This window comes from Peromyscus leucopus, chromosome 5, assembly GCF_004664715.2.
Source record: "Peromyscus leucopus breed LL Stock chromosome 5, UCI_PerLeu_2.1, whole genome shotgun sequence".
NCBI lineage: Eukaryota > Metazoa > Chordata > Mammalia > Rodentia > Cricetidae > Peromyscus > Peromyscus leucopus.
Window position 1 is genome coordinate 52,447,588 of NC_051067.1, and position 22,581 is coordinate 52,470,168.

Sequence of the window (22,581 nt, forward strand, 5' to 3'; positions counted from 1 at the left end):
TCTGACAGTCATTTGATTTTTTTTTTCATTTTTTAAGTGTAAATAATTTGGACACCAAATAGTTTTTCAGCCCTAGAAGTTGCCTACTTACACAAAGTCACATGTGAGTGTGATCTTTTATTGCTCCAAAATAATTTTTATTGTATGATAATCATTCTTTACTTTGGAAATAAAAATGTTTGGATTTACATAACCTAAGGATTAGTTACATTTGCTTAGTAATTAGAAAATTTCAGAAATCGGATTATTCAAATCCAATCATCATTTTCTCCCTACCTGGCATATAGTAGCAGTGAGTGACCTCCTAACAGGCCTTGTCATTTTTTTAGAATGGAATTCTATTTCTCTGAGCAGATTGGAATGACGAGCCTGGATAAGAGGGAGGATCTTCACCCAGTAGTTTCTACCCCAGCAAGAGGATCTTAAAACACTCAGGAGGCAGCTACTTTAAAATGTACCGAGGTGTCTTGTATCCCTCTGTATCTTCCCTTGTTCTCCATGTCCCTTTGTGTCTTTCCCTGTCTGCCATGTTTCTCCGTGTCTGCTGTGCACTGCGTCCCGACTGCATTCCCATATGTCCTTGCTGTCTTTCATGTTCCTTTTTGTCCCTGCTGCATCACTTCTTTGTTCCTTCGTGTCCCTCTTATGTCCCTTTGGCGTTCCCCTCCACTCTTTTCTCACCGCCTTCTACTGGTGGGGAATGAATGTGCAGAGTGTACACTGAAAAGGGCCCCCTGACAGTAGTCCGTGGTGAGAGAAGAAGGTACTTTGACAGCCAGCATCCCTTGGACGGTCCACCTCCACACCTGACTTCTCTTGTACACACTGGCTCCATCCTTCTGTTCTGTGTAAGTGATATCACCAGTCAGCAGTCTTAGGCACCTTAGAGGGGACAGAGAATCAGGCACCTCCTTATCTATCAGCTTCAAGTGACTTATGTGGTAGCCTGGTGTCTGATTCCAGCTTTTACAAATACTGGCACCATTCTTGAAAGTAAGGGCATGCATAATCATCTTATGGAATTCATGGGAATCAAGAGAAGTATCAAAAGTTTTCACAATATTGCCAGTGGGGTTGTTCTGGTAGTAACAGGTGGCCACTAATACCTTTGTATTCTACATTGTCTTCCTTTGTCCATCTCCATGTGGTAGGAAGCATCCTTTGTCTGCTAGGACCAGGTTAATAATAACATTTCTTTTTATGGAGACAAAAATTCCCATAGGAAAAGAAAGGTAATTACCTTTTGTCATGACGATTCCTGCCAGTGTTTTGTGGCGGGCATATACAGATGTCAGGCCGACTGTCAGTTCACGGAACTTCTGTGTGACCAGCTGGGACACAGAGTCTGCAAAATCCTGTAAGACACAAGCATCAGTGCTCTTCGATGTGGTGGACAGAAGCAACTTGTGACAGCTGGCTGTTGCATATCCCTCTCCTCAGCTCTGCCTCACGAAGTCCTCCTGAGGAGGCCCCACTTGTCTGCTGTCTGCTTCTCCCTGGTCCAGGACTTTAGCAAGGAGTTGCGCTGAGTGTGAGGAAGTAACCCCCAGCATTGCCTTTGCTGAAATACCAGCTTGTGCCTGACTTGATCCTTGCTCTGTTTCTGGGCAGGTTCCTACCTCCTGTCTGAGAAAGTTCCCACTCCACATCTGAGTAGGCCCTTGTCTTGTGTCTGAGCTTGTCTTGTGTCTAAGCTGGTGCTTGCCCTGTGTGCAAGCAGGTTCATATCACATGTTTAAATAGGTCTTTGCCCTGTGTCTGAGCTGGGTACTTTCCTGTGTCTGAGCAGGTCCCTGCCCTGTGTCTGAGCAGATCACTTCCCTGTGTCTGATCAGGTCACTTCCCTGGGTCTGAGCAGGGCACTTCCCTGGGTCTGATCAGATCACTTCCCTGTGTCTGATCAGGGCACTTCGCTGTGTCTGAGCAGGTCCCTGTCCTGTGTATGAGCTGGGCACTTCCCTGTGCCTGAGCAGGGCACTTCCCTGTGTCTGATCAGGTCATTTCCCTGGGTCTGAGCAGGTCTCTACCTTGGGTCTGAGCAGGGCAATTCTCTGTGTCTGATCAGGTCACTTCTCTGTGTCTGAGCAGGTCCCCACCCTGGGTCTGAGCAGGACACTTCCCTGGGGCTGATCAGGGCACTTCACTGTATCTGAGCAGGTGCCTGCCTTGTGCTCTTGACTGAGCAGGCAACCTTTACGTGAAAACATACAGTTCCTTCTTATTTTTGTCCTGCATAGCAGCAATCTCAGGGGGGACAGTCAGGTGAAACTTGATGGGAGACATCCTGAAAGACTTGTGTGTAGGGGATTACATTCATTCTTGGTCTACTTTCTTTTTAGACAGTGATTCTTAATCTTCCTAATGCTGCCCTTTAATACAGTTCCTCATGTTGTGGTGACCCCCAACTATAAAGTTATCTTGTTACACTTTATAACTGTAATTTTCCTACTGTTAAGATTTATAATGTAGCTATCTGATATGCAGGATATCTGATATATGACCCCAAAGGGGTCGTTAACCACAGATTGAGAACTACTGTTTCAGAATCAGAGACCAGTGTTTAAGTCGCCAGAACACCTCAGGCTACTCTTCTGGAGACCTGTTCACCACAGCTCTCCTTGTGCCATAACCTCCCCTCTCACCTTCAGACAGATGAACCCACAAACACAAGTATGTACACATGAACACATACAGCATGTAGTACACATAGCATACACATGCACACACATGTACACACAAATATATATGCACTCACAATACACGATGAGTACTGTACACATGCATGCAGGCACACATGTATACACACATATACATGTATATCTATACACATAAGCATATACATTTATACATACACACACATACACACAAGTGCATGTACACCAACTTATCCTAAGGCCAGCTCACATTTCTATTAAAGCAGCATGTGTATGGTAAGTATCAAGGCCTAGAAGGTGTGACTCTGTGGCCACCTCTCCTCCAGGTCCTGCAGCGGCAACCCTGTGTTCTAATTATGGAATGCCTTTTCACTAGGGAAGCTGGCATGATGTGACTGTCACAAGCAGCATAGAAATTTGGTTGGAATCCCAAATCTGCAGCCCATGAGCTGGGATAAGTCATTCAAAACCTCTGAGCCCCGTTTAACCAATTTACAAGGTCATCCTTTTAATTTTCATCTGATCATGTTTTGGGAATGATTAAATGGATTATCACTTCTTAGATGCTTAGCATAGTGCACCACACTTGGTAAATGCTCAATAATGATGCTGCAACTGTTATTCTTATCATTATTGTCCCTGGTCCTTGCAGGTATTGACCAAATCTTTATGCAACCAAATAAAAATATCAAAAATCAAACCAGCTTTTTTTTGTTTTAGTGAGTTGGATATTAATGCTTCTGTCATGTGCACATTGATATTGTGCAGGCAACTGATGTTTAGACATCTGCTATATAAAACTAAGAGATAAATTGGCAGGTTAAAGATTTCATTTGTATGCAATAAAATGTGTTCATGTGCAAACAGGGCTGCCTCAGGAAACAATGCTGTCCACAAAAATAACCTGACATATCCCCCCCTAATTCTTCATTGATGAAGGGTGGGCAGTGGGGAGGGCCCAGGGCTGCGTCTTTTTAGCACAGTTTCTGGGATTTGAAGGTCTTTTTCTTTGCTACTGTCACTTCATGGCAGGTGCTTGTGTTTTGAAATGCTTTATAAATCACTATGGAAACCCTGTAAAGGACAGATACTCCACAAATTGGGTTCTCCCTAAGTGGCTGTAGTGCTGGGTGGGTAGGAAAAAGGCAAGCCCTGAGTTTTCTGGGACTTTTGTTTAGGTGGCTTCTCCCTAGCTCTTCTTCCACTCAAGCTGTTTGGTGAGAGACCCTGACCTCCAGGGGTTTGCCAGAGAGAGAATTTTAACAATAAATCCTGGATTGTCTTGGGATTGCCCTGTCCTTTTATGTCTTAGAGACTGAGGTCTAAAGCCTACATTTCTAAACACTATGTGCTAAGACATGGTGCTAGGAAAGACTGTAACTAGGGTTCTTGGAACAGTAAAATCTTATTGTATCATGGTTCTGGAGGCTGAATCCCAAGATTCATGTGTCACAGGGCTGCCCTTCCTTGAAGGGTGTCAATAGAAGATCCTTCTTGCCTCCTCCAGTGCCTGGTGCCCTACAGTTTGTCACGAGGGGAGGCCTTGAGGTTTTATAGCATGATCCTATCTCTGGTGTTCTTGACTGTGAACCCAGCGTGGTGATTGGCCCACATGAGCTCCGTGCCTTCCCTGCTGAGATGGATGGCAGCTCCAGGAACTGTAAGGCAAAACAAACCCTTTCTCCTTTAAGTTGCTTCTGAGATGCTGGCATGAGGCTCCATCACAGCCTCTGTTTTCCTATGGCTTTCTCTCTATGCCCTTGTCTTTTCCTCTTCTGTCTCCTGTATCTCGCTTTGCACTGAGTTCATGTCACATAAATTATCCAGGAAGAGCTCATCTTTTTTTTTTTGGTTTTTCGAGACAGGGATTCTCTGTGTAGCTTTGCGCCTTTTCCTGGAACTCACTTGGTAGCCCAGGCTGGCCTCGAACTCACAGAGAGGAAGAGCTCATCTTAACCCCCTTAACCTGATTGCATCCACAAAGATCTTTTCTCCATATGGTTGCAGTCACAGTTATTGCCTGTGATTTGGGTACACTGTCCCTCTGCTGTGCTCTGCCACTGTTCTTCCACTTCAGGCTGTAAAAGAGAGGATAGCTATTTTTTTCCACAGAGGCACAATCCATTAACTCCCTTTCTGATTGCTGTGACCAACCACCTGACAAGAAATAACTTAAGGAAGGCGGGGTTTATTTCAGTTTATAGTTGCAGGAGCCACAGTCCATCATGGTGGGGCACGACATGGCAGAAGAAGTGTTATGTTCACAATCAGAAAGAATAGAATGAATAGGAAATGAGGCCAGGTTAGAAAAAATCCTCAAATCCTGCTCTAAGAGTTCTACTTTCTCCAGGAAGGCTCCACCTCTTGAGGACCAAGTGTTTGTACATGTGAGTTTATGCGATGCCTTTCACATTGAAGCTACAATATATGGATTTCCTTAATTTCTACTTGTTTTTGAGCAGCTCAACTATTAATTTGAAAAAAAGGGGGCTGTTTTAATGACAGCATCATGGGTCACATGTGAATGTCCTCAGTGGCACACTAGGAAGCAGCCTTCACAGCAGGCCCCGATCCTCACTATGATCAAGGAGGGTGGCGTCATCCCCATCTAAAGAGAAGGTCTGATGTCAAATCTCGCTACCTGTGCTATCTCAAGAACTTGGAAACCTAGTTTTGAGCTGGAGATAGGAAGGGACTCAGCATTTGTTTGACATGCACAGTTCCTCCTCCTAGGGGTACAGATGCTGTCAAGTGCTCAGAATGAGAGAAAATGACCCAAACAGCTTCTCAGTGAATAGAGAAGCCCCCATCACAAGGGCTGTGTGGTGGGCATGGGGCCATCTCTTTTATGTTTCCAGAGCTACCAGGCATCTTCAAAGGGGATGTTCTCCTGGAACCCAGATTTGATGGCTCAGGCCTGGCCTATAGAGTCCTAATTCCATGCAAGACCTTATGTTTTGAGGTCTTGTGCAGGTTTGGGAAATTGAACGATGCTCTCCACCCTGGATCCTGAGCCTGTAGCATCTATACCCATAATTCCCTGCTGGTTCCCATTTGGTCAGAGCATTGAGAAAGGCTTGGTTTGAAGATGATGCTTGATGTAGACTGAACCTTGAGGGAAGAGAGTGGGATTTCTTGTGTTTCCTTTTTCATATTTCCATTTCTCAGGTGGCAGAATGAATTTGTCCTCCTCCCCCTGCTCAACTCTGGAAGACACCAGCAGATATGTTACTGTCAGGTGCCTCCCTGAACTTCCATCGTTTGGGAATGACTGTCCTACTCTGGAGGCCTCAATGACATCCTGTCATCTCCACCTGACCTATGATTTTTTTTTTTATCTTGGGGATCAGTTTCTAATTTTTCATGCATGTTAATCTCTTTCCCAAGTCTATTAAAGAGCAGAGCATGTGTGTGTCTTTTAAAATCTCTTTCTTGGCATTGGACATTGTTTTCCTTAGAGTTATTCTAAACAGCATATTTAATTGTCCTTTCTTTTGATCATGAAATATTTTAGTGTTTGAAGATGACAAGGCCTAACAGGAGACATTTCTTAACTCTTTTGCATGTGCTTGATAGGGCTACTGCTGAAGTCCCCAGAACAAGACTCCCTCCAAACACTGAGTAATTACATAGATTACAGAAAGACCAACTTCATTTTGGAAATCTAAATATCACTCTCTCTGTCTTAGGAGTGGGAGGAAACACAAACAGACAACAGAGGCTTGGGGCCTTTGTATGCATTATCTCATTTAATCCTCCCAAAGAAGGTACTACTTTATCCTCTTTAGTTACTGAAGTGGTGCCACCAAAGCCACCTGGCCAGGATGCAACACACACAGAATTTAACCCCCACTCCCAATATGACTTAGGCCTTCCTTGCTGTTTTGGTAACCTAATTACTCCAGCAAGAAGGATGATTGATGTCTTAAGACTTCCCACAGGCTTAGTTCCACCTGCACGCCTTGTTTGTAACTGGACATAACTGAATGTGTACTGTCATCCTGAGGAGGGTCAGGGTGTACACAGAAGGCCCAAGATCCCTTGACACCCTCTGGGCTGGTATCCCAGGATGCTTTGCGCCCATTATGAGTTAATTAGCCCTGAGCCGCAGCGATCCCCTAATGGAGTCATTTGAGGAAATGCTGAAGCAGAACAAATCACATTTGGTTCGGATCTCAGCATTTCCACAGATGATGGGTTCCTCGACTCACTTGGTTTGGCAAAGCACATGGGCCATTGGGACTTCAGGTGCTGTTCACAGAGTGACAGAGACCTCTAGCTAGCACAGATGGCTTCGGACTGAGAAAAACAGCATAGCGGGACTGTTCATGGGGCAGGGTTTCCCTTATCTGGTTACCTCCAGGAGGCCTGAGATACAGCTCCTAATTATTAGGCTACAGACCCTGGCATTCCACACTCAGCCTTGGGAAGGCCAGGTCATGGTCGTCAGTAACTGTTGCCTGACAGGGCGGGTAGGTGGGGGCTTCATCCTCTCAACACACATAAATACCCCGGCTGCCATACCTGCTTATTAATCTGTTGTATGCTACTCTGTCTTGGTCCTTTAAGTCCTACAGACTGGTGAGATGGCTCAGTGGGTGAAGGCCTTACTTACCTCCAAGCTTATTGACCTGGGTTCTATTCCCAGAACATATATGAGAGAACCAATGGCCACAAGTTGTCTTCTGGATTCCATGTGTGTGCCATGGATGTACACCCTTTCCCACATAGACACATATATACAAATAAAATGTAATAAAATGTAAAAATCCAAAATTATTCATTGTTTGCATTATTTTAGATGTTTTTTCTCATGTCTGCAGTCCACCAATGCTTAGAAGGACAATAATATCCTGTTGTGGAATATTTCTTTTTCTTTTTTTTTTTTTTTTTTTTCGAGACAGGGTTTCTCTGCGTAGCTTTGCGCCTTTCCTGGAGCTCACTTGGTAGCCCAGGCTGGCCTCGAACTCACAGAGATCTGCCTGGCTCTGCCTCCCGAGTGCTGGGATTAAAGGCGTGCGCCACCACTGCCTGACGTGGAATATTTCTTTACACTGGGTGAAGAAATGTGATTGGCTGAATAAAAAGCTAACCAGCCAATAGTTAGGCAGGATTTTGGGAGCAGAGAGAAAGCGGAGTTGTGAGAAGATGCTGAGAGACAAGAGATGGAGAACAAGCAAGACATGTAGAAGGAGAGGTAACAAGCCATGAGCCATGTGACAGGATGTAGATTAATAGAAACAGGTTAATTTAAGTTATAAGAACTAATTAGAAACAAGCCTAAACTATTGGTCAAGCTTTCATAATTAATAATAAGTCTCTGTATTGCTATTTGTGAGCTTGTGGTCCTGATGAAAAAGTCTGACTACAATAGCCATGTGAAATTAAAGCAATCTTGTGTGATTTTTTAAAATCAGTTTCATATTTTTAATGACACAATATACCTAATGCTACCTTTATGATTGGGGATCATTGCTTGTGTTTATTGTGCACTTTCTTTGCTCTGCTGTAGCACAATGTGTGGTCATGGACGTCATGGACAATGGTGCACTTCTTGAATGGATGACTGAGAATATAAATTCATAAAATCTTCAGGAGTGAACTAAATGGACATATGAGTGGCTGTCTAAAGGCTAAAATTTTCAGGGAAAAGCGGATAATTTGCCTTTGTTAGTGACCCTTGACATTCCTTTCAGCTGTAACATACAGTCTTTGTCTGCAGGCCCTGCCATAGCAGATTCCTATAGACTTCCTGGCTTAAACAACAGACATGCCCTTTCTCACATTTCTGAAGGCTGGAGGGCCATCCGAGATTAAGGTGTGAGCAATCAAATCAATTTCATGCTAAGCTTCTTCTCTTAGCTTGTGTGCATCGCCACCCTTCTGTGTGCTCCCATAGCCTCTTCTTGCTGTGTGAATAAAGTGAGAAAGCAAGAATAAGCATTCTGGTGTCTCTCCTTTAAGGACACTAACCCATGGAATTAGGGCCCTGATTTGTTTGACTTTGGCTACTTCCTCTAAGGCCCCACTTTCAAATATAGTCACTTCAGCACTTAGGGCTTCAACACATGTAATAGGGGCACCCACTCAGTCAATAGCATTCTGTCCACCTCCTAGTCATGTTCTTTTGCGTGATGAAACACATACATTCCTCACAACAGCCCCATAGTATTAACTCAGTCCAGCATCAGTGTTAAAGTCTCAAGCCTAGAGTCCATTTTAAATAACAATTAAACAATGTATGGGTGGGATGCCAAGTATAGCTCAACATATGATAAAATTCCTCCCTAGCCATGAACTTGAAACCAAACAAGTGATGTGCTCCCATAATACAATGGTGAAACAGACATAGAGTAGATATTCTCACGTCCAAATGACAAAGAGACACTTGGTCCCAAGTAAGTTCAGACCCTTGTTGTGGGATGGTCTGTATGTCAAATTGCTCTGATTGGTCAATAAATAAAACACTGATTGGTCAGTGGCCAGGCAGGAAGTATAGGCGGGACTATCAGAGAGGAGAATTGAGACAACAGGAAGGTGGAGGGAGTCACTGCCAGCTGCCACCAGGACAAGCAGCATGTGAAGATGCTGGTAAGCCACGAGCCACATGGCAAGGTATAGATTTATAGGTATATAGGATTGATTTAAGCTATAAGAACAGTTATCAAGAAGTCTGCTATATCCATACAGTTTGTAAGCAATATAAGTCTCTGTGTTTACTTGGTTGTGTCTGAGCGGCTGTGGGACTGGTGGGTGACAGAGATTTGTTCTGACTCTGGGCGAGGCAGGAAAATTCTAGCTACAGATCCTAGCAGGGTAACATCCATTCTATCTGAAGCCACCACTTGATGCTTCAGGATCACCCACCAGGGTGACATTTACTTCTCCCCTGGAAGAGGAAGAGAGGGAGAGAGAGAGCGAGAGCGAGAGCGAGCGAGCGAGCGAGCGAGAGAGAGAGAGAGAGAGAGAGAGAGAGAGAGAGAGAGAGAGAGAGGGAGGAAGGGAGGGAGGGAGGGAGGGAGGGAGGGGGAGGGAGGGAGGGACGGAGGGAGGGAGGGAGGGAGAGAGAGGGAGAGAGATCTTTTGGTGTGTCTTACCACATACAATATTTTTGAGGCAGAGTCTCCTATATTCTAGACTCATCTCAAACTCACTTTGTAGTTAATCATGACCTTGGACTTCTGATTTGCCTCTATTCCCCAAGACATATACCTAAGTCCTGTTTTTTTTTTTTTTTAGATAGGGTTTCTCTGTGTAGTTTTGGTGCCTGTCCTAGATCTCGATCTGTAGTCCAGGCTGGCCTCAAACTCACAGAGATCCACCTGGCTCTGCTTCCCAAGTGCTGGGATTAAAGGATTGCACCACCATGCTCGGCTCATGCCCTATTTTAAAAACTAGTGCTGAAGAATGAAGCTGGATCTTCACGTGTGTGTGTGTGTGTGTGTGTGTGTGTGTGTGTGTGTGTGTGTGTGTTAAGCAAGCACTATATTAACTTAGCCATAGCCACTGTCCTTCAGTGTTTCTTCTTATATGTGCAAGATGCATTTGGATTAGGACCCTACTTCTATGACTTCATTTAACCTTAATACTCACTCCAAATACAGTCACATTGGCACTGGGGTTCTAACATATGGATTTAGAGAGGACAGAGGCATTCATCTACAACATAGATCAAAACACAGAGTCACCCAAATAACATCATCTATTATACCTTAGTCTGACAGTTACAGATGGTACTATACCAATCACCTTTCTGCTTCATAAATTAGAACCCAAAACATGTGCATCAATAGGGTTTGCAGGGATGGTGTTTGCCAATAGGAATGTTTTCTCAATCTTTGATACACTACCATTCCTTGCTCCCTAGCACTGTAGAGCCATGGAGGCTAGGACTGTCTCATAGTGTTGGAAGAAATGATATTTACCATTTTTAGGTAGGCAAGGCCCTCACATGCTTAAGAGATGCTCCTTGTCTTCTACAGCTCTTTCTCTATAATGTCTTTCCCCTCCTGCACCCCAGCCCTGTTTCTCTCTTCCTTCCTTCCTTCCTCTAGGGGAGGTAATGTTCTCATGATACTACTACAAGAGGCAAGAGACAATGTTACTCCTATGTTGTGAGCTATATAGTTTAATTCATATTAAGCCACTGATGTGGGGGTTATAGGTTACAGCAAGGACATTAGAGAGAAAAGGAATGAACTATAAAGACAAATAAAACCTTAATATCAAGCTCAAGAAAACTGAATAGTCTTCAGTACTGAGATCCGTACAGCTTTGGAACTGACCTGACCGTGGCAATGGAGAATGAAGAAATGATAGACACATGTGCAGAAAATCCAGAAACAGGTGGGCTGTGTGCTCTGATGGAGACATATCAGCATCCCAGAAACTCATTGTGTTTATTACATACACTGGATGAGGAGGTGGGTTAACTAATCTCTGTAGCGGAGAATCTAAGGCTGTAGTCATCCAGAAGATGAAGCTGTGGTTGATTCTTTCTGTACACAATGTCAACATCCATCAGTACTCAGACCAGGGGGAGGCTTTGCTATTCCCCTGAGCTTCACCAGGGAAGGGTCTTGCCATTTCTATGGGTCTGAGGCATTCGGATTCTTGACATAGCCATTCATGTCAATAATACACATTCACTCAGGACGTCATCTGCTCTCACATACCATACAGACTCGCAACACTGTGGGTAGAAAATAACTGGCTGATATGGTACATCCAGTGGATCTTTTGGTGACCTGTGTGGTGGCCCCATAAGAAGCTAGCTAATCTGTAGCTGACATGATAACTGTGAAAGGTCCAGATGACAATTTACCTTCTTCAATCTTGTGTCAAATTAGGATGTCTTCAGTACTGGAGGCAGTTTTTTTGTGGGTGGCCTGGGGTGGGGTGTCCCAGATTTCAGGGATCAGGTTCTCTGCTTTCTTGATGGCCAGCTGTAAGCATTTTCAATATGAAAGCAGCCATTATGGAAGCTTCACTTGTATGGAATTTTAATTTCTGCCTTGTGGATTCACATGGATGAAGAGACACAAAGCATGGGTTGTTTATCTTCTTTGTTTCAGATGACCTTGGACCACTATGAAGAGAATTTGAGTGCTCTGGGATTTGTTTTGAGATTTCCCCTAACTTGGGTGCAAAGCTATCCTCAATAAAACACCTATTGAATGTTGCTCCATATCTCATCAGATGGGCCTCAGCTATGGCAGATGTACAGACTGTAGTTGCTTTAACCCCTCATGCCTGGGCAAAGACTCCAAACAGACAAGACAGCTGCTGTCTCTGGCCCAAGTAGGCTCTGTGAGGGCATTCCCTACTTAGAATCTCCTTTGCTGTAACCTTTCTCTCTTTGTTATTTTGGAAAATACCTTTGAAGAATCCATACACTTTATACTAAGCACGTTTCTTAACTAATGTTTCACAAAGGTGACTGGAAGAAGAAGAAGAAAGAGAGAGAAAAACAAATCAAGGATTTCTCTAACTTTTCTTTCTTTGGGTGGTGAACTCATTAAAATAAAGACAGCTTTTCAGTTGTGCATTAAGATTTATTTCTTTGATGTAACCAAAGTTACTTTCTGTGATCACTTTAACGAGTCTTGCTCATGGCTCCAACCTGAGACTCTTCACTTCCCTTTGAAGATCATAACAAGTAGCTGACTTCTACTTATAATCCCCACTTTCCCTAATACCCCACCTCCCCTAATACCCCATCTCCCCCAAGTCCATGTCTCTGCCTCTAAGAAAGGACACCAGAACATGTTGTTCTGGAGTCAGGTTCATTATGGATTCTTATCCTCCTCAATATGTCAGGACAAATTTGGTGTTTATTCTTTTTGTTTTGAGATGGAGACTCACTATACTGAATTAGGCTAGTCTTGAATTCTTGGGGTCAAATCCTCTTGTCTCAGACTCCTGAGGCTGAATCTATGCTATGGGGTCCAGTTCACTTAGGATTTTGAATATTCAGAGATGTACACTACCTTTGTGTTTGGTAATCATCTGTCTGTCTATCTATCATCTATTCATTCTCTTTGTCTTCTTTTATGTATTGATCTATCATATGTTTTTTTTTTTCTAGACAATATCCTTCTGTGTAGTCAGGCTAGCCTTAAACTCAAACCTCAGCCTCCCTGGTGCAGGGATTTCAGGCATGTGTTACCCTACAAGGCTTAAACATGCACATTTCAATTATTGTCCCCAGTTACTTTTATTTATTTACTCTCTATTTGTATGTTCACATGCGTGCATGAGGATGTGTGTATGCATGCACACACACATGGAAACTGGAGAACAACTTCAGGTGTCATTCCCCAGGAGCTGTACCAGTTTTTATTGATTAATTTTGTTATTTGACAACAATATGTATTTATAACATATAGGAATGTATTCTGATTACTCTCCAGTACCCTCCTTATCTCCCTCCCATCGCTGTCAACTCTCACTCACCCCTATTAGTCCCTTCCTCAGACTCACCTTGGGTTTGGTTTTGATTGGTGACTCATTTAGTTTCCAGGGCTGACTATGTGACAACTGGGTTGGAATTATCCACTGGAGCCTGATGGAGTCATCAGTGGGTGCACATCTGAAGGCAATGATGCTTCCTGAATCTACCATTAACAAGTAGCTCAGTGATGAGGTGTAGGGCCTCCTGGACTCTCCTTTTTCATACCTGACTATTTGGGGTTCATTCTTGTGTAGATTCAGTTCAGGCCTCAGATGCCATGAGTTCATGATTGCAATGATTGTGTCCCACCCAGAAGATGACATTCCTCTACTCTTCTTCCTATTTTTGGCTCTTATTTTTTTTGTCTCCCTCTTCCTTAATGTTCCTGGAGCCTTACAGGGAATGGGATATTTACATGGGTTGTATAAATATGGTTTATTTAGGGCTGAACTCTCATTTGCCATGTATTCTTATACCTTGTGCAGACTTGAGTTTCTACATTCACTAGGAAGAGAGACAGGGAACTTCTCTGGTATTTGAGGACAGACCAGCCAGCAAAACCCAGGGATCTTCCCCTCTCTGCATTCCTAGCACTGTGTTACCATCTCTGGGATCATAGATGGATATAGAGGGCTGAACTCATACTTGTATGGTAAACACTTTACTATCTAAGCTACCTGCCCCCTCCAGCCCTTAGAGCACTTTACAAATGGGTTTTGCAAAGGATAATTTGACAGAATGTTTATGTGTTTTTGTAGCTTATGTGGTTTTCCTGGGTTTTGAACAAGTTATTATTATTATTATTATTAATTATTTTATTTTCAGACTTTCAAGAATCATTGGGGAAAAAGAAAAAAGATGTTGGATTTAGGAAAGTCTAAATAGAGTAATCATGGCTTTGAGCTTTTCTGCTCTTTTTTTAAAGTCAATTTTTTAAAAAGATTTTATTTATTATGTATACAGTGTTTTGCCAGCATATATGCCTGCACGCCAGAAGAGGGCACCAGATCTTATTTTAGATGAGCCACCATGTGGTTGCTGAGACTTGAACTCTCTGGAAGAGCAGCCAGTGCTTTTAACCTCTGAGCCATCTCTCCAGCCTGAGCTTTTTTGTCCTTTATCTTTCCATTTTCCATTTCCCCAAGAAAACCCTTTACTTGTCTGCTATCTCCACAGTGGGGCTATTTTAAGTGACACATCTGTATGTAGTTTTTTGTAGTTGAATTTGTGTATATAAATGACATTATTCTTGTTTATATGGGACTCAGAAGGAAGACAAGAATTTGGGATTCTTACAGGGAAACATAGTTGTCTAATTGGACACTGGAGTTTCATCATTTTAATTGCATGATGCTAATGTAGTCAACTTTGTTTATTGCAAACTTCACTCAACAGGTCTTGCAGTGATTTCATTTGCTTTCCACCCTGACAACTGGATTACACTAGAAGTAGCTCAAGTGCTCAGATTTGAACTTGCATTTGATTAGTCATTTTTTCTGCATGTGCATGTATATGCAGTATGTGTGTATATGTATTTGTATGCTTGCACGGGTGTGGGTGTACATGTGGGGACCAGATGAAGATCTCAGAAACCTTCATGATTGTTCTCTACCTTATATACTGAGTCAGAGTCTCTCTTTAACCTAGAGATCATTGATTCCCTTAGTCTGTCTAGTCGGCTTGCACCAAGGATCCCTGGTCTCTGCCTCCTGTGTGCTGGGATTACAGGGAGGCCACCATACCCACCCAGCCAGGGTTCTAAACTCTAGTTCACAGTGCTTGGAAAATGCCTTACCCACTGAGCAATTTATGTAGTCCCTGATTAGTTTTATAAATTTGAATTGCAAGGCATGCTTACAGTACTGCCTGGAGTTTGTTCAAGCTCCTGTGGTTGATAAATGTGTGTAAATTTAGCGCAAAACAACTTAAAGAGTAAGTAAGCTTGTTCACCAAGTTACACTGTATTATTACTTTGAAGGTTAGTATAAGACACTTTATCCTACTTGGAGGATAAAGACACCACAGTTCATATTATGAGCAACATGCATCTCTGTTTCATAGCCTTTGACTGTGTACAAGTCTGTGCAGTAACAGCTGTGGTGACTATAACACGTCTATAGTTTCTGTCCATTTGAGCTTTGAACTTGAATCACAGGAGGTAGATAAACTGATTACCTTTTTCTCATCACTGTGACCAAATACCTGACAGGAAGCAATTTATGGGAGGAGAGGTTTATTTTGGCTCACAGTTCAGGGATATGGTCCATTATGGCTGAGAAGGCATGGCAGCTAGGCTGGCTCTGTCTGGGGTGGCAGGGGGTAAGGCATGCTAGGTTAGGTAGTAGAGCACTAGATAGATACCAGGGCTGGGTTATACTTCCAAAGGTTTCCCCCAGTAACCTATCTCAGTCAGCCAGGCAAGACCCCTCACAGCTTCATAACCTCCCAAACAGTGTCATCAGTTAGTGACTGGGTGTTCAAACACGTGTGCCTATGGGGGGCATTTCACATGGAAATGGAAGAAAACACAAGTAAACCTAAGTTTCTCAACATGGTTGAATTGCCAGCTTCTTTATGAAGGCTACCTGGATGTGGAACTCCTGACTCCTATAGCATTGAGAAGCTGAACTCACTCTTGATATTGCTTATATTGGTATCATTCTGCCTCTTCTGTATCCTATATGCACAATGTTTCATAACTCTCACAGGCAAGTACTTACTATTTTAATTGAGTCTGTATTGCTTAACAGTAATTATACCAAATAACACTGCAATTTACTAGGTACCAAACACTTTCTAAATTCTTTACCTGCATTTTTGCTCTTGATCCTCACAAACTGTTTTGTGGTTAAAGTTACACCATCATCTCTATTTTCATTTGTGAATTAAGTATAGGATATATAGTCCATTATATGTGTCTTGTAGGTTATGTGAATTAACCGCACTGGTGCACTGAGATTTCTCTGGAGTCATTGTGTGATGTGCAGTTCACACGTTTGCTTTATTTTCAGCCTCCTTAGATGAATTGTCAAGAATGTCACTGGCCTGGGGGAACTTAATGCCTCTCACTGTGAGTGCACTGTGGCTCTTGCCACCTGCCAATGTCCCTCCAGCAGTGACTGCGCATCACTCTTTCTAGCCTCTTGACCTTCAATGAAAACTCTGCTGGGACCACTTCAATGTCATTTCACCTCACCACCCATGTCACTGGGGATTTCTAGTCCTGTCATATGGATGTAGAAGTTTTAAGAGATATGGTAACTTGACCAAAGCTTTTTTTTTTCTTAACAAGTGGGTGGTTGAGGCTAGAATGCAGTAGTTTTGTCTAGATTCTGAGCTCTGCCTGTCTCAGCACACCATCTGATGTTCCTCTGAGGTTATTGCAAGAATGGTATCAGGATAGCAATCTCATACAGTACAAATCCTTCAAAACTAGAACGGCTTGATCAATAAAATGCTTCCTGTTCAGGCATGTGGACTTGAGTTTGCTCTTCAGAACCAGTAGAAAAAGGCAAGGTGTGGTGATGAATGCTCATAAAACCAGTGCTGGGGTAACAGAGAGAGCTGGGTTCTTAGGGCTTGCTGGCCAGCCAGCCCAATTTGATCAGTCAACCTCAGGTCTCAGTGAAAGACCATGTCTCAAAAACCAAAGTGAACAGCCCCTGAAGAATATCAGCCTCTGAGGTTGATCTCTGGCCTCCGTATGCACACACTCACATTTGCACCTCCATATGCACACACACCTGTAGCACAAATCTTAAAAGGTCTTATTAATAAAATCAAACCTGGAGCCAGGTATTGGGGTGAATGCTGGAAGATCAGAGAAGCAGAAAAAAGTCACACCCACCTCACCTTGCCAATTCCTCAGCTGATCCTGTTTCCTCAGACTGGAAGCCTCTCAGTCCTTATCCAGAATGAATCTCAGCTGAATTGATGCTCGAAGCCTAAAAGCTTAACCAGGCCAAAAGCTTCTAGTTCCCGGTTTTCACGCCTTATATACCTTTCTGCTTTCTGACATCACTTCCTGGGATTAAAGGCTCTCTTCCTGGGATTAAAGGTGTGAGTCACCATGCCTGGCTATTTCCAGTGTGGCTTTGAACTCACAGAGATCCATGCCTCCAGAAGGCTAGGATTAAAGGTGTGAGTGCCACCATTTTCTGGCCTCTGTATCTAGTGGCTGTTCTGTTCTCTGCCCCAGATAAGTTTATTAGAGTGACAATATTTTGGGGAACATAATACTACCACACACACTATACATATGCAATTGTCTCACACAGCACACAGCAAGTCTACCTAAGTAGTCTGAGTTCCTCTTTGAATAACTGAGTAGGGGGTGAGGGTTCCAGATTCCTTTATGGTCTATCCCTGGTTACTGTGTGGATAGACACAGTGTCCCTAGAAACCCCACTTCCCCAGAGGACAGGTGAGGGCCTGAGAGTTGGGACAGATGCATGTGAGAGGCTTCTCTGAGATACAGAGATCACTCTACAGGGAGACTCTAAACCTGCTCCAAAAAGCCAGGACTAATCAGCAGTTTGCCACATCAATTTTTCATTAAATATGAAGAAGAGAGCCACCCAGATGTACTCATTATTGTTGGTGATTTAGCAATTTAGAAAATGCCTACTAAAGGCTCCCTTGGTAGCATGGGAGGGTTAATGTGTCTTCTACAGTCATTCATGGCCTCCCAGGACACCATTTATACAGTAAGAGGGAGAGAGAGGCACCACCCCCATGAAACCTCATCATACAGCCCTGGTTTCAATCACTGGGGATGGATGTTGGCAGCTGAGGTTGGTGTTATAGCTGGAGCTCTTGAGATAGATTCCTGAGGGTCTCTGCCAGCTTTCTTTAGGACATAGATTCCCACAGATCTAGACCAGAGTGGAAGCTTTTAATGTCCAAATTGGCATAAACTGGCCATTTGGAGCAGAAGCAGTCACAGGAGAGAGGATTTGGCTTCTTGATAAATGATAGTGATCAGGTGCTTCCCATTCCAAAGGTTAAGTAGGGAAGTTGACCCACATTTAATGAGCTGCGTGTTACTGTACTTCACAGAAACAGAAGACAAAACGCCATGTGTGCTTCTGCCTTTGGTCGCCTGAATTTTGCTTCTTGGCCCTGATTACCATAGCAAATTACCAGCATTATTCAAATTAGAAAAATAAACTTTAAATGGGAACATTGCAAGACTCAAACTTTATTCATTTCCAGTGCTAATATTTTGAGTGGCATAAATAAATAAATTGTGTTCAAATTTGCAATAGTAGTCCTCAGGGTAAAACTGACATTCAGCCAAAGTGGTAAGGATATTAAAATCAATAGATTATAAGGGAAAAAGCCTTTAGTAAATATTTTTTCTGCTGAAATCCCATCTTTGTGTTTATAATGCTGAAATATCAAAAAGGTTAGATTTGCATGTGGGTTGGACAAGACCAAATCTGGGAATCTAGACCATAACATTCTTGTTGCTCTTTTCCCCTTTGAATTTTGTTTTGCAGCATGGAATGGTGGGTTGTAAGGATCGTGATGAGAGGAGCTTTGCGGGTAAGGCAAGTGTTCACATGGTAATGGTGTCCACCCTCCATGCTATGCCATAGATTTGTGTTCCCTTTGAACATTCTAGCCTTCCAGAATTGAGAAGGCTGCTGGGGAAAAAAAACACTCAGTGATACAGCAAATCAAGGGTTAGAGTTACGCAGAGAAAATGTTGGCTGATCTCCTCCAACTTCTGTCTCAATATTTGTTTATGCCTCTGTGTAAAAAGCAGTCTGGATGTCTTGGTCATGAGTCCTGTTTGCTGACAATTATAACAAAGCCTCATTAATTTTAAAATCAAGGATTGCTGAAAATCACTGTCCAACTAAGCAATTCAAATTGTCTGACTATTCAATTCTTTTGTGTCTCAAATTACCTACAGACTGACAAAAATTCTGAATGAAGGCATGAAAAATGAAAGTCCTTTGTTGTAACTGGCAGTGTGGAAAAGACCGTAGCACTTGGAGTCAGAACAGTGGTTGACTTCTGTCCATGTCTTCATCTAACTGTGCCACTGCTAAGAGGCATTTAGCATCTCTGAATACCAGTTCTTCATGTGGAAGAGGTATCACAATGATAATCCCTGAAAACTTGGGTTCTGAATCGAAGTATAGACCTATGCTTACAAGCACTACTGTGGATCCTTTCTGGGTGATGTATTTTTAAAGGTGGGAGGACATTATGTAACCTCCCCAAACACAAACAGACATGCATTTTAAGGAGCATCATCAGTGTCATTGTTGGCTGGCAACAGCACAAGATTTCAGGTGGTATCTCAGGGGTCCTTTCTCTGTAGTTTGGAGTATTCTGGTTAGATGTGTCATGGGTTCTGAGATTCAGAATCATCACATTTTTGGCAGGTTTCACTCTTCAGTCATAGCTCATCAGCAACTCCCATCCCACTGGTCATCCCTCAATGACACTTTACTTCTATCATCTACCTGCTCTTTTCTCAGCAACTGATCCAACCAACATGGTTGGCACCTGCCTTTTTTTTTTTTTTCTTGTCAGGATGCCTGGAAAGAACCAATGGAGAGAAACTGGGGCCCGTTGAAAAACCTAACAATAGTAAACTCAACCAGTTCTTGCTGCGGAGCTTTCAGGCGGACAGGGTTTGGACCCCATTGAGGATTTTGTCTAATTCCATATGAAGCACAAATGAGCTATCCATGCTGAGAACTTGTTTAATGGTGGGCTTGTGATCAAAATTAATCATGCTATTCTTTTAGACAACTAAGTGTTGGCACTTCATCATACAGTAATGGTGACCAACACAAATTTCATTTAGGTATTATTATATTCTGGGAGATTATATAGAAAAGGACTTCAAACCAGTCATTCTGAAGATACAGGAATCTGGATTAATATCCTGACTTTGTTGCTTAGCTGAGGTTGAAATATCATAAACAGGGTTTGACTTTCCCCACATTGCAAATATGAACTGTGCCTACATTAGATGGGGGTGTGATGAGTTAAGTGACTTTGTGCATCAAAGATGCTTATACCAGGTCCTAGCATGGTTTTTTAGCATCTAGTACTCACATATGAATGGTAGGGTTTGGGAGACAGCTTAGTCGGAAAGCATTTCCCATCTGCACGTGAAGACCTGAGTTCCAGCCTCAGAATCCATGTGAAAAAGCTAGCTTGGTGACCTGCAATCCTGGAGGAAGCAAAGGCAGGAGAATCCCTGGGGGTTCGTTTATAGTTAGCCTAGCCTACCTATGAACTCCAGGACAAATGAGGTATCCAGTCATAGAAACTAAACCAAACCCAGATGATGGCACTCAAGGAAGACACCCATGATAGACCTCTGGCCTCCATGCACACACAAGCACAATTGCTCCTGCATTCACAAGTGCGTACTAATACCCTCCCGACCCAGAAACGATCAACGGTGTTATTATCATCCACCCTTAGGCAAACACAAGTTTTCTTAGGAAAAAAGTGTAGAAACACTGAACACTTACTTGCATTGTAAGATTAAAGTTTTTTTCCATTGTAGGCTGTTTAAATAATGTGTTAAGCAGGTGCAGGTGACTTTGGGAAGGTGTTTGTTAAACTAACCTTTTCTGAAATATGTCTTCTATGTCAAACTGCTTACTTGAGTCTTCCCTCCCTCCTGGCTGGGTTAATGCTGTCTGACCACACAGTTACCCTGTGATTCATTTTCCTAACTCATGGTGTCATTTACTTTAAAAGAGCTTGAATAATGGGTTGAATCATGAGGAATCCAAAGCTGTGTACTTGACCTTCACTCTACACCCACGGACACAGGTGTGGGTGTATTTTGGATCTAAAGCCAAACTAAGGAGAAATTACATGCCTATCAACCATCTCATTTAGTCATTTTTAGTAAAAACGTAATTTTTTTTGGCAAGGAAATGTTCATTAATTAAATTCATTTTACAGTCTTTTATTATGTTTAAAATAATCATTTTATAAAAATTGGGAGCCACTATCTTCAACCACAAAGCATTCAAACACTAGTAAATGTTACTTGAAGTTATGCTAGCTAGTTGCTCTCTCCATGCCTAGTGTTCTGTCTTAAGTGCTCCTTCCTCTAGTTCCATAAATCATGTCATTATTTTGTGACTGGTGACATGTACACCATCCTTATTAGACTTGTGCTCCCAGGATAAGCACTTTAAGTCATCTTTGCTTTCACAATATCTGGTAGATACACATGCTTTGTCCTAATCAAACTCTGCACTTGACATTGGGAGGTTTACACACACACACACACCTTGCCTCAAAAACCTTCCTCAGAAGGGGAGTAGGGAGGAACTGAAAGGTATTCATCAGAGCTGTTCTCATGGACAAGCTGTGCTGTCTCCAGAGTGGCCTGGGAAGAAACCATAGTGATGATATTACTTCCCAAGCATCTTTGCTTTTATTTCATCTCCTTACTTGTCCCCTGAGGGAAAGAATCAATCTAAATTTATTGAGCAAAGTACTAATGAAATACAGAAACAAATAAAACAAGGTTTCACACACACACACACACACACACACACACACACACACACACACACACACAGAGAGAGAGAGAGAGAGAGAGAGAGAGAGAGAGAGAGAGAGAGCTATAATGCAAAGAGGAAATAGGAAATGTGATACAGCATGTCTCCAAGGCTCCCTGTGTAACAGGTGCTATGCTGAGTAGCCAGCACACACAATCTTTGTTACGATCCTCAGAGGCTACTAAAATCATTACCCTGCTTTGTAGAAGACTAAGTGGAGGCTGAGAAAAAATAAGATTCCTTGCTAAGAGTACATAGACCCTAAATTGTGGATTCAGGATCCATACAAATTCTTTCAGATTCCCCGGAGTAGTACCTCACAGCAAGAGTGAGAGCAACAGAGAGAGAGAGAGAGAGAGAGAGAGAGAGAGAGAGAGAGAGAGAGAGAGAGAGAGAGAGAGAGAGAGAGAGAGAGAAACTCATACGACCTATAAATGCAACCGTTTGCTCATACCACCAAAACATTTAAATTCTGCCTACAAGTTTCAGGTCTATGACCACTTTCACTTTATCAGTTGAAGGCAACAACTGACACTCAACTTCCTCAAATAGGAAAGCAACCAACCACCTGCGTCAGAGTCACCTGAGGGCATCTGGATCCACACGCCTATTCCCAGTCCTGAAATTGAATCAGGGCTTCTGACCATGGATCTCAGGAGACTCTAATCCCAGGGGAAGTTTCCCTAGGGAAGTAGTTCCCCCCAATCCTGGAGGATTCCGAGAGGGAACTGTGTGTAGGTAGGGAAACAGTCCTCTGTGCACAAAAGCAGGACTTCAGGAAGCCAAGGTCCGCTGCTCTGCAAGTCACTTCTCATTACCCTAACCAAATATCAACAGAGCAATTTAGGAAAAGAAGCACATAGTTTCAAGAGGGGGATGTCCTCCTAGTGTTTATGGGGAGGCCATGGTAGTGTTTATG

At 42.9% G+C, this 22,581-nt stretch overlaps 1 protein-coding gene across 1 annotated transcript in view; it reads right to left on the reverse strand.

The window, feature by feature from the left end:
- Positions 1-709: 709 nt before the first annotated feature.
- Positions 710-22,581, reverse strand: part of LOC119088044 (double-stranded RNA-specific editase B2-like) — a 100,630-nt gene continuing 78,758 nt past the window's right edge. Inside the window, exon 3 of the mRNA XM_037205948.1 lies at positions 710-1,355. Coding sequence (XP_037061843.1) covers positions 1,116-1,355 — 240 coding nt within the window. The 3' untranslated portion in view covers positions 710-1,115. The remainder of the gene's footprint in view (positions 1,356-22,581) is intronic.